A 17,357-nucleotide genomic window follows, 5' to 3' on the forward strand; every position below is an offset into this window, starting at 1 on the left:
ATTTGGAAAACAATGGAAGTTTTAGGTGTCACCAAGAGTCTGTGGGATGGTGAATCACTGGCACTGCTTCCAGCCTGCTCCTGGGGATGTCCAAACTCCCCTGTGCCTTCCTCTCCTGTGCAACACATCAAACCTGGCCCAGAAAGAAAACCTGCAATTGGTTGGGTTTTTATTCTTGTGCCTTCTGCCTCTTAGCAGTGCTGGGATCAGGTGTGAGTAGGATGGACAGGGAGGAAACAAACCTCACTCACTGTGCTTTGCTGGGGAGTTGGGGATCACATGAGTTTTAATCTTCTTTCAATCTGTCTGCCACCTTATTCCTCTCAATCTCCTTTCAAGATGTTATTCAAATCCACATGTGGGTCTCTTTACCAAGATTATAACACAAGAAGTATCCCATTAAACAATTCCGGTGGCACCCTACCACAATCCTTAGCCTGTGGATCAATATTAAAGTTGTGTGGAGAAAAAAAGAGGGGAAACACCACTTAAAACAAGAAATGTGTTTTCTCTGATCTCAGATTTACCCTATTATTTCTCACAGTGCAGCTTTCAGCAGGTTCTGTGTCCATCCTTACTGGTGCAGACAAGGAATGTCTAACACTGCTAATCTAAAATTAAATGCTTTATGTTTCACCTGATGTTTTGAGCCAGCAGGACCACAACAGTTCCATCCTAGAGTGAAAATCAAGACCTGTTTCTCTCCAAACTCACACAAAGTAGCAGTCAGGATATGGGAGCCTGAGAAAAGTCAGTCTCTTCTGTCCATGCCTTTATCTGAAATTCCAAGGAAGCAGAGAAGTCCTTGTTTACACTCTCACCTCAGCTCTACTAAACCTGACCAGCTGGACTCCACCATTGTGGAAGAATTGCCATTTTAAAGCTCTTCTGCAATGGGATCAGGTTTGCAGCATTGCTGGGGCACAGCAGCCCTGTGGATCAGGGTTCAATGCCTTGCCCAAGGTCAGGACAGGAATCATGTTTTATCTACTATGGTGGCCACAATCTTGGCAAACCAATTCTTTGGCCATTTTTTTTTTTCTCTCTGTGACCTGTTAACAGACCCTGTTTTAGCCCTCTGGGTGCTACAAGCTCTGTGTCAAACAACAGTGTCTGCACTCCCCTCTGGAGCAGCATTCCTGGCTCAGGAAAATCTGGGAATCAATCAATCAAATCCCAGGAAAATCTGAGATTCTGACAGGTTTGCCCCAGTGTCCTGCAGTATGGCATTAGCTTTGTGCTGGGAGAGAAATTCAGCTGAGCAGAGGGGTCAGACAAAACAAATTTCATGGGATTGAGTCTGTTTTGAGCTTTTTTCCACCCCTTGCTAAAGCTGAAAGCTCCCCCTGGCTCCCTGGTCAGTGCTGGGGAGCCAGGCACACAAATGGGGGGATGGAGGTGTCACTTTTCCTTTTAAATGGAGGAGCTGCAGGGGAGAAAAGGCCTGTCCAGAGGCAGCCCCTGAGCTGCCCTGAGTGCAGCCAGCTATTCTGGGAAGGCAGCAGCTCACAAAAGGCACGAGAAAGGCAAGAAGACACAGGGCCCCAAGCTATTGTTCCCCCTGTTCATTCCAAATAATCGTGACTGCCGTGACCTCCTGGCTCCTTCCCTGCAATGGGCATCTGGGGGCAGCTGCTGCCCCGAGCAGCTGAGCCCTGCATTATCTGCAGCTCCTTCCTCCCAGCCCCACAGCAGCAGTGGCAATGATCACCTCCCCTGCCACAAATTCATCTGTCCTCCCTAATGAGGGTTTGGGATTCTGTTTGGTGTTTCAGGGCTTGTTCTCTCCCTTCCCCTGAGCTTTGCTGCTTCAGCCCCATCCCTGTTCCACGTGCAGCTGTTGCTGTAGAGCTCAGCCTGTTTCTTAGGGAAGTTGCCTGAACTTGGCCTTGTTGAGAGCAGGATTGTGACTTTTGTCAGAGAGAATTCAATTCAATGTTTCAGTTCTTTTCCCTCCTAAGCAGAAGTTTTCTTCTCCTGCTTGGAGGAACCTGCCTGAATTTCTTGGACAATAATTCTCAAGCTGTGTATGAACAGCTTTGATGGTTGCAAAGGATTTTTGCCTTAATGTGTTTGAGGCCTTTGAAGCTTTTGGTTCTTGCACCACTTAAATTAGGTTTATATCTACCTAAAGGTGATAGTTTTTGTTTCCTTTAGTGGCTGGCAAAACTCTCCTTGAGGTGAGCTTTGATTTTCTCAGTCTCACTTGTGTTTAGGTGAAATGTCAGCTTCCCTGTGCTTCAGGCTACAGACACTGGGTTTGTACCAGCAGGTTGTTGGGTTTTTCCTTGGGGAGACAAAAATCCACCCTGGCTGGAGTCATCCCTCCATCAAACCCATCTTGTCCCCTTCTCCTTGGTCTGTGGGGTTCCTCACCTCCTCCATGCATGGAGAGAAAAGGGATTTTCAGGTCACACTTTGTCCCACTGGGAAAGGGAGCAGTGAGATCCTTCCCTGCTCTCTCCTTGCAGCCCCCAGGCTTCACCTGGCACAGGTATATTCTGTTAAACCTTCAAGTTAACCTGCTTGGGGTTTTTTAATACTCAATCTCAGAAAAATGGGACAGAGAGATCTGCAGTGTGAGGCAGGTAAATGTTTAGGGGCTGTTGGCACAGTGTCATGGGAAAGCAGGCAGTGAATTAAATACAAATGTTTGGTTGGAACATCTTACTCCTGATCTAACAGTAACATCCTTTAATTTGTCTGTCCAGGCTCTCCTTTTCTGTTGGGTTGCACTAGGGAACCAGGGGATCAGTCTAATTTCAGATTTTTCTTTCATGCTTGACTTGTGCACCTTTTTCCTTTGGTGTTTCTGTGAAGGAGACCCCTCAGTGAATGGTGATTTGCAGCTGTGTGAAATCTTTACAGCACTTTATTCTTGGAGTTTTGTGCTTCTTTAAAGCAAGGAAAGCTGTGGCAGTGTAAGAATGGTTAAATTATCCTTATGGAGAACTCCAGAGATCAAAGCAAACCTTGGGATTACCCATCTCCCAGCACTGCATTGTTGTTGGATTCTTCACTGGGATGTGACTGATTGTGCTGGCATGATGAGTGACACTGGCATGGAGGTTTTGCTGGTCCTTTTGGGAGGATGTCAGGGCATTTTTCCACACAGACATCTCCCTGGTGTTCACCCCTGTCTCTGTGGAATGTGTGGTGCACACAGATGGAGTGGCCCAGGAGTACCCAATGTCCTGCAGGACCTTGTGCCAAATCTGAACTCTGGAAATGGCTTAGAGTTCTGTTCTTCCTCCCAGGGGAAGGCACTTTGTGCCTGACTGCAGATCTCTGACATTTCTGTTGTCACCCCACAGATCTGAGCCCTTCACCCATTTTACCACAATTTCCTGCAAACTCAGCCTATGGTTACTGAGTCCCTTCTGTGCATGATCCACCCTCCCTTCAGCTCCTGGCATCAGACAGAGATTTCCTGTCCCTGTTCTAGATGGATACACACCACCCCCTTCCCTGATTTGTTATTTATTTATCATTCCTTGTGTGCTGGATGGATGAAAACAGCCCTGAAGTGCAGAGCTGTGAACCCTCAGTGTCCCAGAGCAGTGACACTGTGCAGCTCCCCTGATGTGACAGCAATGCTCTCGTGCACTCAGGGGCTGAGTCAGGCTTTGCCTTGACCTTAGACTTTCAGGTCAGGCTCTACTGCCAGTTTATATCACCCTGTGGGCAAAACACATCACAGCTGTGCTCTGCCCAGGGGATGGACAGCACAAACCTCTGCTGTGTAAGGTCTGGCTGCTCACCATGGTTTTAACCTCCAGTATTTCTTAAAGCCTTGTGTATATCAGTCACTGCATCAGAGGCTGCCTTAGAAAAGTTCAACCCAAATTGATTTGAGGCTTCCAAGTATCAGACACAAGCAGAAAATCAAATATGAGGCCTGGAGTTCAGCTGTGTGTTGGTCCCCATGCTGGGTTTGATGCAGTGTCAGTGTTGTGAGAGCAGAATTCCATGAGCAGAAACACAGAAAGAAGGGCCTTGGATTGATATTTTGGAAATCTTGCTTACTGTGCAGTTTGGAAGTTGGTTGTGTTGACAATAATCAAAGTTCACCCCATGGTTTAAGCAGAGGAAAGTGGGGAAGGATGTTGAGCTCCAAACTTTCCCTCACCCCTTTCTTTGTGTTCCTGCTCTCGGGCTGCAGTCCAGGCTCTGTGGTGGTTTGTAATTAAACCCAAAGCTTGAAGGTTCTGGGGAGTTCTCTCTGCCTACCAGGTCACACTGAATCTGGTTTCTATCATGGAATATTTCAGTTCAGTTACCCCTTGAGGAAGTCTGGGAACACACAGGCCATTCATATTGAACAGATGACCTAGGCTTAAAAAAACCCTTTTTGTCTCTTAAGCTTATGGCTAAGATATTATGAAAACTGCTTAATAATGTGCCCTAACATTTATACCACACTATTTTCTTACTTTAATTTTCCAGGCAATTAAAAATAATTGAAAGTTACTGCCAAACCCCCTGAAGATATACTTTTTCTTTCAAATAAGCTTATTTTCATAGTTGTGAGGTCACCAGATATTTATTTGACCATCTTTATGGGGGTCAGGCCCGTGGCACACACAGAAGGGGGATGTGGAATAGAACTTGCATTGTAGCAGCAAAGTGAGAAGTGAGAGCCAAGTGGGGAGGGGCCGTGTTTATTGCTGGGGCACCACAAACAGCACTTGTACACCCACCAAGCCAGGCCTAAATTCTGCACTTCAGCCCTAAAAATCTGTGTTTAAAGCCTGTTAATTCTGACCAGAGGCAAACAGAGCTTTGGGTGCTCGGTGAGGATGAGCTGGGGCCAGGCAGTGCCCTGGGGGCCCTCAGTGGATGGGTTTGGTTTGGGGGCACTGGAGCCCTTTGGGGGCTCTGGGCATTCTGAGCCCCACATTGTCACTGTGGCCATCAGGGGGATGCAGTGGGGAGGGAAAGGAGGGGTTTTGCTGGGGGCTGTGCACAGTGAAAGCTCCCTCTCTGCTCTCCTATTAATAGAGTTGTAGCAGACACAGCCCATGTGGCTGAGCAGTCACGCTGCTCTCAGCACTGCTCAGCCACTTCTCCCCTAAAGGCTCCAAATCTCTCCTGTTATACAAGAACTCAGAGCCTTCTTGGAGTGTCCCAGATTCCCCCTCCTGCCCATCCTATTCCCCTTCCATTTCTCCCTTCAAATTATCTTTTGCTGCCTCATCTGATGTTACACAAAGTAGGTTTTTTGAAATGTTGTGTCTTTCTCTCTCCATATTCACCCACATGGGGCATTTCCTCTTACCTGTAGTCAAAAGGTGAATTTATGTTGGGAAAAAGGAGAGAAACGGGTGGGATTTTTGTCAAAATTCTGTTTATTGGACAAGACAATGTGCTAAAGGCTTCTTCTGCAGTGATGGGGTTCATGTTGAACATCCCAGTGTAGGGATAATATTTTTACAGAATATCCTGAGCTGGAAGGGACCCAAAAAAATCATCCAAGTCCAACTGCTGGTCCTGCACAGGACACCCCAGCAATCCTACCAGGTGGTTTTGCTCAGTTATTTTAAATTTTTGGTGACTGTTGGAAGTGTTTCTCTTTTCTCAAGGTGACCAAAGGATAAAAATCCTTTTCTGAGTGCGTCACCCCAGTGTTGTGGCTGAAATTAATTCTGATTAGACAAATCACTCACTGGAACATGGAAGGTTCCTCCAAAGCAAACCCTTCCTGACACAGCAGAGCTGCTTTGGCAAAAAGAGCAAACTCAAAGAGCAAACTCAAGGGTTCTCTCCTCTCCTTCATTCATCCTCCTCCTCCTCCTCCTTCCTCCCCTCCTAAACCACCCCTAACCCTCCTTAACTCCCTGTCTGGTGGAAGGAGCATGTGATGCTTATTTCTAAAGGCAGCAAAATGAGCTTTGGAAGTCTAAGACTGTAATTGGTTGTCTGCCTTTATCCTGGGAGCTCTGGGAGGTTCAGGAGTAATAAATGTGCCTTAAAGTGGATGAGCTGCTTGTGCCTTTCCTGGAACTGCAGAGCACCGAGCTTGTCTGCTGCTCAGGGAAGCATCTGCCTGTCTGCAGCTCTCAAAACATTCTGGAAGCAGAGAATTTAGGTTTTCCCTCTCTTGTGAGTGTGGAGAAGTTGCTCAGTGTGTTCTTGCAGGGCTTGACTGAAAACTGAGTTCCTTTGGAGGATATTAAATTTGCTCAGGAACTTAAAGGGATTGGCTGAAATACCTATAACTTAAAAATAGTTATCTTAATTACCTAAAATATCTATAACTGTATGGTTGCTCCTCTTCTTGAGTCATCTTCTGATAGAAGGACTCAAGGTGTGAGGTTTTGGGATCTGAGGGCTTGCTCTGTTTCTTTTCCCACTGGGACTGGGGGTTTTCCATGGCTCTGCCTTGCAACCTTAATAGGATTTGTGACTATTAATCCATGGCCTATGTATTGACTTTCACTGATATTTATGTAAAGCAGGCTTGGGTTTAAAAACTGCATTGGGCGCTGGGTGGAGCAGAAAATTCAGATTCTGTGGTGATGTTACAGTGACTTGTGAAGGTGTTGGAGGTAATTGCAGGTGTTTCCCTCCACCTCACTGTGCTGGCTCTGTGTCTGTCATTGCACACAGAATGCTCTGAGCTTTCCCTGTGGTCATCTCAAATAAATGAAATTCAGTGAAAAATAAATGTAGGGCAGTGCTGCCTTTGTGCAGCCTGAGGATCCCAATTGTTTTGCACAGTTTTTATTCTGTATGACCCAGATGTGCTGCTAAAATGCTAAAATGGATTTTCCTGCAGTGGGATGCAGGAAATAATGTAAATACTGCAGGTGAGTGTGCCCAGGGCAGGCAGGGGTGCTGTGCTTGCTGTGCTCCAGTGGCTCCTCAGCCTCTGAGGTCATTCCTGGGGATGTTCTCAGGCTCCTGTCCCAGCTTAGGCTGGCAGGGTGCTGGCCCTGCCCTCAGCAGCAGTGTCACACACTCACACACGTGTGCCAGCCCAGGAGAGCCAGCCTGGCACCAACGCCACGTTAGGGTGAGGGCTGACAGTGAATTCTCCAGCTGGACTGGGAGAATTGTTCAAGGCTGGGCACTGACTTGGTTTTCTCTGTGCTGTTTGCTTTTCCTCCCAGAATTAAAAAGGTTGGGTGCTGGTGGCTCTGCAGGGCAGATTCTGTGCCCCAGGGGACTTGGGGACACCCAGATCAGCTTGGCAGCTCCATCCCCAGGTATCACCGAGAAGTTTGAGAAGTATCAAGAAGTACCATAGAGAAGAGAAGCATCAAAACCTCATCAGTTTTATCAGTTTTACAGCTCCCTCTCTCCTCTCTTGGCTTCCTAAACTGTGCTGGAGTTAGTGGAAGTCACAAGGGGAATGCTGCTCCTTTTATGTAACACTGGAGACCAAACTGAGGTTCTGGCTGGCAGAGTGGACTTGTCCCCACAGCCCAGGAGCAGATGGAGCTGGAACCTGAGTCAGTAACAGCAGCAGAGCCTGCCTGCATGGCAGAGAAAATGTGGGGAGAAAATTCTGTTCACAAAGGGCTTTTTAATTGCCAGCACTGTGAGCCCACAAACTGGGCACAGAGGGAATTCTGCTTTTCCTGGCTGACCCTGATGGCATCACTTGGTTCTTTCCCAGCTCCAGAAGTGTTCTGTGGGCCAGCCCTCCCTGTGTGTGCAGCACAGGTCCCTGGCCACATTCCCTCCCCTGGTCACTCTGCTTGCCCTGCTCCTGTCAGGGCACCCCTGGAGCTGCTGCCAGAAAGCACCAGAGGAAAAGGGGCCCTGCCCTGAGCTCAGCCCCCTGCCCTGCCCGGGGCAAGGCGATTTCAGCTGTTTTGTTCTGATTCCAGCCACAGGGCAGGGAATTCTTTTCAAGCTGTAACTTTTAGTTTCCACTAAAGGAAAGGCAAAACAGCCTCTTAGCCAGTGGAAAAGGCTTCCAGGTGCATCAGCCAAGAGGGAAAAGGCAAGGACATCGTGTAACAAATGATCAGCTCTTTGCAGAGGGATTTTAACCAGAAAAATCAACAAATCAGGGGTGCTTCATTGGAGGGATTTATTAACACTGAGGTACCCACATTCTCACATGGCTTTTCCTTTTTATTCTGGCTTATTTCAGCGTTCCCATCTGGGCTGAGGGTCTCACCCCACGATGGGGTTGTGCTCTGTGTTCTCTGGGATTTCTGCAGGAATCAGAATCACTCTGAATGGGAAATACTGATTTTGTGAGCAACTACTATAGAATTTTAGGACCAAGAGGATGGCTATTAAGAAGTCATTATTAGTAGAAGATTTGAAGAGTTGATTTATAGATCCATATTTATATCAAAGATGGATGTAGCAGGAGAACAATAAATTAAAAGCGTCATTGTAGAGATCAGGGGTTAAACAGCCAGGTGAGCTGGCTGAGCATTTTTTATCAGTGCAGGTTTCCAGGTAGAATCTTCATCATGTCCAAGCCTCATGGAACTTGGGGAAAAGTTCCTAAATTGCAGTGGCCCAAAGAATCCCAGCAGCTTCAGCAGGGGGTGAGGATTAGGAGGGATTTGCCTCTTCTGCCTCATCTGAGGCTGAAGTTTGTGGCTCTGGGTGTGCCTGGGAGGTGCTTGCAGGGTTTGCTGGAGCACAGCCTGCTAGCAATGCCTTGTGTTCAATCAGCAGATGTCATCTGGCCTAATTTTTGTGCTAAAGGAATAAAAGGAAAGAAATGTTGAGACAGGAGAGAAAAGGGGTTTTTTTCTTTCTTTTGTGCTAGCCAAGAAGCTTTGAAAATGGATGATGACTTATGCCAGGGGCTATGTAGAGTGTTCTAGAAAATAATTTAAATTTGCCTTTACACAATGAATTCATCAAAGGGTACTTGCAGGACTTTACACTGTCTGAAATAAAAGAGCCCAGTCCCTTTTCACTTGTGCTGTGGTAAATTCTGGAGATGTTTCCATAGAAATTAAAGATTTTTTGCACAGGTGTGAGAAAAACTCATTTCCCAGGTTTTTTTAGGTGAATCTCCCAATGCTGCCAACATGACCAAACCATCTCCTCTCCTATCCAGTTCTTCCAGCCCAGCTGGGGAGGTGTTTGCATGGAAAATCAGCCCTGTGCAGAGCCAGGGAGGACACAGAACCCTGGGACAGGGAGAGCAGGGGGCATTTTTGCACAGCTCCTTCCCCCCTGTGCCTGGCAGCTTTGGCTGGTGCAGATTCCCCCCAGGCCACCCCTGGGGGACACCCTGGGTGTGCTGGCAAGGCAGGAATAGAAAGCAAATACTTGCCATAATCACACATCCCAAAATGACAGGGGAAAAGGAGTCCTTGTGCTTCCACCAGAGCAGCAAAAAAAGGGAAGATGGAAAAAAGTCTGGATTCCTGCCCAATGAAACCAAAATTGTAAAAAAAAAAAAGAAAGAAAAATAAAACAAATGCTCCATACGCTCCCTGGAACTGACACTGCAGTGTGGTAGGTTTTTCTCTTTTAAATATCTCCAGTAGACAAGCAGTAAATCTTCTTAGAGCTCCGTGGCACAGCTTTATTTTTAGCTTTTTTTATTATGGAGACAACCCTCCCCAGCTTTCAATCTGTACCTGAATATATTTATTCCTCTAATCCACGTGAAAGTGCAGTCCTTACAAAGAGCTCTAATACCTTATTAATCACTTCTGGAGCACGTCACAAAGAGGCTTTAGCAAGAAGTGTTCTGGCCATGGGCAACGTGCTCCTGGAGGCTTAAAGGATGTGGATAAAGGGCCCTTTTCCCACATGGCAGAACCTCCAGTGGGCATTTTCAAATTTGAGTTTAACTGGAAATTTGAAAGAATCTGTCAGAGCCCTCTCCCTTCTCATGTGGCTCTTAGGGAGACTCAGGGCTGTGATTTGTGAGAGCAGCACGTGGAAAATTCCAAGTTCAGCTCACAGGTGTGGGAATTGTGGTCTCAGTAACCTCCAGAAGCAGATTTGAATCCTTGTCACTGGTCAAGGAGCATTCCTTCTGAAATGCCATTTACACAACTGGGAAACTTCTTAATCCCTGTGCCAGCAGGAGCCTGAAAAATGTCCTGGGAGGAGGAGTGGCCACTCAGAGCCAGCACTTCCCTGGGCTTAAAATAAAACTCTGCATCCTTCTGTTCCAAGGAAAAGCAGGAGATAAATGCCATGGCAGCCTTTCAAAATGGGTCAGTGGTGTTCCCATCCTGTGTCTGCTGCTCAGCTGGCTGTGACTGCTCTGTGCTCACCAAGTGACCCAGGAAAGCCACCCAGAACAGACCCTGGAAATTCTCTTTCTCACTTCCACTTGCATTTCTCACCGTGCCCTTTGTGGAGCAGGAACAGGCTCAGACACTGCTTGCTCAGATGTTTTCTGCAGTTCAGAGCACCACAAAATCCACAGATCTGTGCTGCTGGGGGCTCCCTGTTGGCCCAGGGCTGCTGTGCTGTGTTTCACCCGGGGCTGTTGGGCCCGTTCCCCCCGTTGGCCCAGGGCTGCTGGGCTGTGTTTCACCCGGGGCTGTCGGGCCTGTTCCCCCCTGTGGGCTCAGGGCTGCTGGGCTGTGTTTCACCCGGGGCTGTCGGGCCCGTTCCCCCCTGTGGGCTCAGGGCTGCTGGGCTGTGTTTCACCCGGGGCTGTCGGGCCTGTTCCCCCCTGTGGGCTCAGGGCTGCTGGGCTGTGTTTCACCCCGGGCTGTCGGGCCCGTTCCCCCCTGTGGGCTCAGGGCTGCTGTGCTGTTTCACCCGGAGCTGTCGGGCCCGTTCCCCCCGTTGGCCCAGGGCTGCTGGGCTGTGTTTCACCCGGGGCTGTCGGGCCTGTTTCCCCCTGTTGGCTCAGGGCTGCTGGGCTGTGTTTCACCCCGGGCTGTCGGGCCCGTTCCCTCAGCAGGGCCTGCCGGGCTCTCTCGGGGTTCGCAGCCCAGCCCGGGGGTTCTGCCCTGCTGGGAACGCGGCGGAGCCTCCGTGCCCAGGCAGGGACAGGAAGCCCCACCCGGGCTGGGCTGTGGCTGTCTGAGCCCGGGTGACAACGGCGCAGGGAGAGGACGCTGCACATTCACAGCCCATTTTTGTATTTTCTCTGCTTGTCCCTGCCTTTCCAGCTGGGTTTTGCAGTGCAATTGTTTCTGATCTCCACCTGCCTTAAGGATACGAAATGGAATTCTGCAGCCTTGCAGTATTTTGCCAATTAATTTTGCAGATTTCTCTGGGTTGAGATAGCTCAGTAGCTTTGGGGACATGAAATCTTTTATTTTTAAAGGAATAAAGGAAATTCAGGGCCCACATTTCCCAGCCCTGTTCTGAAGGAGGGGATGAGCCAAGGGATGGATTCCCCAGGGGACGCAGCACAAAGTGCAGCCACACCTGGCTGGGGAGGGCGACCAGCTCAGACAAACCTGTGCCACTGCCCTGCTTTACCACAGCTCTGTCTTTAACCAGGATTTGGGATTTATTGCCCAGCTCAGACCCAGTTTGGGGAGGTTTTATCAGCACAGGGTAGGGGAGGATTTGGAGCATGGGCTGATTTTTGCAGGTACATTTCCCAGCTAAAACTTCAGAGGTATGGAGGCCTCCTAAGTGTTTTCCATTTGTTGATGTTTTCATCCTTAACAAGGCAAAAGCAGCCCAGTTCTCAGTACCACATGTTGTGGGTTTGGGGCAGAGTAGCAAAGGATGAGGAGGGAGCAAAAGCCTTTGCTCAGTCCAGATGTGTGACACTGGGATACAGCAGGGGAAATAAAAGTGAATTATTCAGGAAATGTATTTTGGTAGACACTAGGACACCCAGAATCATACCTGTGAGCACTCCCACATCTTCAAATATAAGATTATTTCTGGGCTCATTTTCCATTGCATTTGTAGCAAAAGGTGTTGTTGAGGTGCCTGACCTGCAGCTGCTGGTTCTGCTCCTGGTGCTGAGCTCCAGGGAAGGTTTGTCTTCCTGAGAAGGAGAGGGTCAAAAATTCTTTCCACTGGTCTCGTGGTTTGTTACAGTAATATTTAATTGAAGTAGAAAATTTGATCTGACATGTCAAATGTGGCCCTGGCTGGCTGCAGGCCAAGCTGAGCCGCCTCATTTCGGTTTGCCTTAAAATGGCTGGCAAAGTTCACAGGCCCAAATTTCCCTTTGGAATGCACCTCTGAAAGCTTTTTTTAGTGACTGTATAAATCTTTCTGTATCTATTTTTCCCCTAAAATTTTCTTCAGAAACCAACAGTCCCACAGCTTAAGTAAATGCTTCATGTAAGCATTTCTGGGCCCACTTTGTATCCTGAAGTTTGTTCCATCTGTGGATTGGAGAAAATGTTTATTAACAAGTGGCTGTGTCCAGCACAAAGCCCATTTGACAGCAGATTATTAAATTGCCTCCAATGGAAATAAAAATGAATAGGAAATAAGGAAATATTTATTTCAGTCTTTTGGAGTTTTTGTTTGAGTGTTCCATAAATCGTTTATGAAGATGGCAAAAAAGCTAGATCAGATTTTTAGTATTTCTTTTGCAACTTGGTGTGTGTTTCATTATTTGGCACAGAGGAAGAAATGAAATCAAACCATCCCCATTTGAAGCGGTCCCAAGGTTTGTTGGCTGCTGTGGCTGGGCTGGAAGTGTCAGAGTGGGGTATTTGGTGCCTGGAATGTGTCCTGCAGTGGGATGTAATGGCTGAGTCACAGGGAGAGCAGATTTGGTGCTCAGTGTCTGCCTTGTTCCACTGAGTCTCTCCCTGTAGTAGAAACTGCTGGAATTGGTGCATTTTTACCTTGTTAAAGTGAAACCTAAATCCAAGGTGGGTTTTTTAAAGCATCTGCCAAGAGGCAATTCTGCCTCGAACATGGAATGATCCGTGGAATGCAGGTGGGACAGGGGTTGGAGCAGTGAGCACAGCAGCTCCAAACCCCGCTCACAGCACCCTGAGTGCCCGGGGTGCTGCTCCAGCTCTGGGCTCCCCGGAGTGCTGGGGTGGGAGATGATTCCAGGGCAGGAAAACCCCAGCACCTCCTCTGGGGGAGCACAGCCCTGGTTTCCCTGTGTGCACCCCTCCTTTGCTGCTTGTTTCCAGTGCACCCCATGTTTCCAGATCAGCTCCTGGACATGGAATTGGGGCAGCATTTCCCAGGGGTGCTCAGCCCCTCCTGTCCTGGGGTCAGCCCTGAAGGTGAAAGAAGGGGGACAGTGGAGAGAGATTGAGAGAATTCCTTAAAAAATGCAAACGAGATCATTCTGCTATGCCATCTCCCCAGCCCGTCTAGGACTGTCCCTGCTCCCCATTCCCAGAGCTGGGGGTGCTGGGGGGCTGCTCTGGGCCCAGCCCGGGGCCTGTCCTGCTCCTGCTCCTGCTCCTGCCTGGACAGAATGTTCAGGACGGACGGACAGACGGACGGACGGGGGGAGGGAGGGACGGGTTCCATGCTGAGTCTTGCCACCTGTTGCCTTTTCCATTCCAAGCCCCCCTTCCTCCCCAGCCTGCAGGCCGGGTCCCCTCCCCACACGGCTCCGCGTCCCCGGTGGATGGGCTGGGATCAGCAGGCCCTGCCAAATGCCTTTCCCATGCAGTCACTGACTCTGCACAGCAGCATCTCCCCAGCAAAACCAAATCTCTCCCAGTGCTTTGTGCTGTGTTTTCTAGAGAAGGGCCCAGGAATGCCCTTTCCTAGCTGGGTGTGAGGGGAGGGCCCGTGCCCTGGCTGGGCAGCCCTGGGGAAGCCTGAAGCTGTGCCCAGAGAATCTGCTGCAAATCCCATGGAGCTGGAATTTGGCACTGGCACGGGCTAATTTTGTCCTGGGGGTTGCACACACACCCCCACAGCCCTCCCATGTCATCCTCCCTCATCTGCTGTGCATGGAAAGCTGCCCCAGGCTCCCCGTGCCAGGGAATGCTGTGCTGAGCCCTGCTGGGCACTCTGGGCTGGCAGGGCACACAGGGCAATGCCAGATGGGCTGCCAGGGCACACAGGGCTCTGCCCTGCTCCCGTGGGATCAGCAGGCTCTGCATGGGCTGAGGGTGTCACTCCCTCCTGATCTGGGCACTGATGGGGTGCAGTCAGAGAGCTCTTGGGGAGCACTTGGACAATTCTGCAGGTGCTTTTCAGGTAAATCATTTAAATCACAGGGCTCAGGGCTCAGCGGCAGCTGGAGGAGCACTCTCTGAGTTCCCAGCTGAAGGTGCCTTGAGGGGACTGATTTTCAGAGCACAGGACATTGGCAAATGAGGTCCTTCCTGTCACTGGGCTGGAGCATTTCAGGCTCCCAGGTTATTGCCACCCCAGACACACCTGGATCAACACTTGTTTGCCCACAAAAATCACAGTGATGAGACAAATAAATGCAAATATGAGCAATTATTAATGACTGCAGGGTGGCTGTGCCACCCTTCTGGGAGCCAGGCTGAGTGGGAACGGGGAAAGGTGGAGAACTGCAAAAAAAACCAAAAAGGAACAGAAACAGGGCTGGGATGTTTCTTTTATTGTTTCTGGTCGTGATGCAGCACAAGGTCCAGAACCTTCTCCCTCCCTGCTGTGAGAGGTGTTTGTACTGGCAGCCCTTCAAGCTGGTATCCCCAGTGCACCAGTTAAACCAGTAGTTACCAATTTTTTTGCAAGCCACGCTGGGACTATAGGAATTTTATTCCTTCACAGTGTTGAAGGAAAGGGATTTTGCTTGCCAAAGGGCTTTCTTATGCTTGAGGATGATTTATGGGCCAAGCTGAGCCACTTGTGGAAAAGGCAAAGCAGCTCTTGGCAGCACCCCCAGAATCCACTGCAGCTGTGGGGTAGTGAAGTCATCGGCATAACAACCACTGCAAACAGAATAACAAAGTCTGTTCTGTTCTCGTTTAAAATAATCTTTCCAGTTCAGCAACCACATTAAACTTACCTTTCTGCATGCACAATTCATAAAAAGCTGATAGTTCTCCTCAGCTTGGAGCAGTGTCTCCCTTTGATCACTGCCCATCTCTGCTGTGCCATGCACACCTGACCCCAGTGTCTCCCATGGAGGAGTGGAGTGTGTTATGTCACAGTCTGTGTCTGCCCCTTGTTTGCACTCCTTTGTTTGGCCTTGCATTTGAGAAAAGAAGAAAAACACCCAGAGTTTCTTCCTTCTAAATGACAAAATTTGCTTTTGCTTTATAACTTGTTTCTAAGCTGATTGCAAAATGAGGAATCTGACTTTGATTTTTCCTGCTTTTGTTTCAGGTCTCTTCAGATCCCCCTGCTTCCAAAAAGCCCAAAATAGATGACTCTGCTTCCCAATCTCCAGCTTCTTCTGAGAAGGAAAAACAGTCCAGTTGGTTACGGTCCTTATCCAGTTCATCTAATAAGGTGATTGTTGAATATTTTGTCATCAAGAGAGATCAAATTGGCACAAAGCATCACTCTTCTGAGACCAGAGGAGAAAATGAGGGAAAGAACATGCCCAGGGTTTCTAAATTAGTAACATTTCCATCCTTTCCCTAGTCAGCATTGAGCTACACAGTCCCCCCAGATTCCTTGTCACCCTCCAGTGCTCATTGACCTGGATTGTGCCAGGGAAGTCAGGAATTCCCTTGTGCCTTTGAGGTACAGGAACTCTGCAAGGCTCAGGATTTGTTTGTGGCTCTTTGTGTGGGTTTGTAGCTCTTTGTGATCCCTCCAAACTGCACGGAGCTCGTTGGCCAGCAGAACCCCTGAGCAAGGAGGTCGTGGCCAGTGGGGAGCAGCTGTGGGGATGACTGAGGGTGGCCTGGGCAGCCCCAGGTCCCCTCTGGGGGGGTCGATGCTCTCAGAGGTTTTTGGGGTCACCGATGTCGTGTCTGTCCCCAGAGCATCGGCTGCGTGCACCCGCGGCAGCGCCTCTCCGCCTTCCGGCCCTGGTCCCCCGCGGTGTCAGCCAGCGAGAAGGAGCTCTCCAGCCACCTGCCCGCCCTCATCCGGGACAGGTAGGGACACAGGGACAGCACAGGGGGTGCCAGCTGCCCCTGGCTTTGTCCCCGTGCTCACTCAGGGCATTTGCAGCTGCAGGGTTTTGTTTGCAGAAAGGAAACGCAAAAAGCGTCGCTGGTTTGTGTGTGTGTGAAGGGTTAAAGGTGGCACCTGCCATGGAAGTGTCAGGTGGAGGCTGCTGAGATGGGGTGGACACTTGGGGTGCAGTCACTGAAGGTCCTGGGCAGAGTCAGGGAGGTGCAGCCACTGCCAGGCCCCTGTCCCTGGTACCAGCTCCTGTCCCAGCCCAGCTCCAGCCTCTCCCTCCCCACCGTGCCAGGGAGGCCAAAGGGCAGCAGAGATTTCCCCATCCCCTCTGTGTGCCCTGGCCCTGGGGGTTCCTGGCTCCTCAGAGGTTTCCCCATCCCCTCTGTGTGCCCTGGGGGTTCCTGGCTCTCAGAGGTTTCCCCATCCCCTCTGTGTGCCCTGGCCCTGGGGGTTCCTGGCTCCTCAGCCTGTCAGATCTATCCAGACACCGAGGCCAGCAGCAGCCCTGAGTGAGTCACCCCCAGCAGGTGGGACCTTGGTGTCACACTGAGAGCACAAAGTGTCAGGGCAGTTCAACATCCCTGTGCCAGACTGGAGCTGGGCAGTCTGAAAAGCTCCAAGCCAGGTTTCTGCCTGAGGGTGATGATTTCTTTGGAAAGTTTGACTTAAGTGACCAGGTGTTTTTAGGGAATATTATGGAGAACATATTGTGCTGCCCTTATGAATAAGTTTCTTAGAAGCTGTGGTTTAAAAAAAGGAAAGTAAAAGGGAAAAAGCCTATCAGCATATCCTAATTTTTAAACTAGGTAGGGAGAGAATTGGTGGAAGTGTCCTTGGTATCCCTATGAGAAACCTGGCTGATTTCAGTATTGGATAAAGCCCATCTACAACAGCTCCAGGAGAAATTTTAACTGATACCACATCAAGTTGTAGGTGCTAAATTGAAGTTGCAAAGTCTTTGCTTTGCTTTTTGCAAAATTCCCTGTATTTGATGTCATGTTAATGCTCCTGTTTAACACCAAGGTTTAACCAAAGGTTTGTTGGTTGTTGTACCTGTGGTTTTACACATGAACACTCAGGTGTGTGTCAGAATCAGAGGCACAAGAAGATGCTTTTCCACTCCATGGTTTTCCTTAAGGAAGTGCTGGTTTGAGTTTACAGAACATTTATGGATAGATGAAAGTCCAGCTGTGCAGTTGGTTGAAACAGCAGCACCATGAGGAGCAGAGGAAGCAGCTTTGGGGCTTTTAGGCTCTGGGAGGTCTCATCTCCTTGGTGCTCTTAGGATATGTGGGGTTTAATCCCTGGGTTTAACGAGGGACTAAAACACTGAGCAGTGCCACGGGCAGGTTCTCAGCTGGTGGAATCAGTGGGATTCACTGTGGGTGTTTGCAGTGTAACTCTGGATTGGGAAGCCCCCAAAGCCAGGACTGTGACCCTTTTCTCCC

At 49.4% G+C, this 17,357-nt stretch overlaps 1 protein-coding gene across 2 annotated transcripts in view; it reads left to right on the forward strand.

The window, feature by feature from the left end:
• SKI (SKI proto-oncogene) overlaps positions 1-17,357 on the forward strand; it is a 101,622-nt gene that overhangs the window by 74,580 nt on the left and 9,685 nt on the right. For both annotated transcript variants that reach the window (XM_063177182.1, XM_063177183.1), the window contains 2 exons: positions 15,157-15,282; positions 15,763-15,878. In XM_063177182.1, the coding sequence (XP_063033252.1) occupies positions 15,157-15,282; positions 15,763-15,878 (242 nt within the window). The remainder of the gene's footprint in view (positions 1-15,156; positions 15,283-15,762; positions 15,879-17,357) is intronic.

Source organism: Melospiza melodia, chromosome 26 (assembly GCF_035770615.1).
Source record: "Melospiza melodia melodia isolate bMelMel2 chromosome 26, bMelMel2.pri, whole genome shotgun sequence".
NCBI lineage: Eukaryota > Metazoa > Chordata > Aves > Passeriformes > Passerellidae > Melospiza > Melospiza melodia.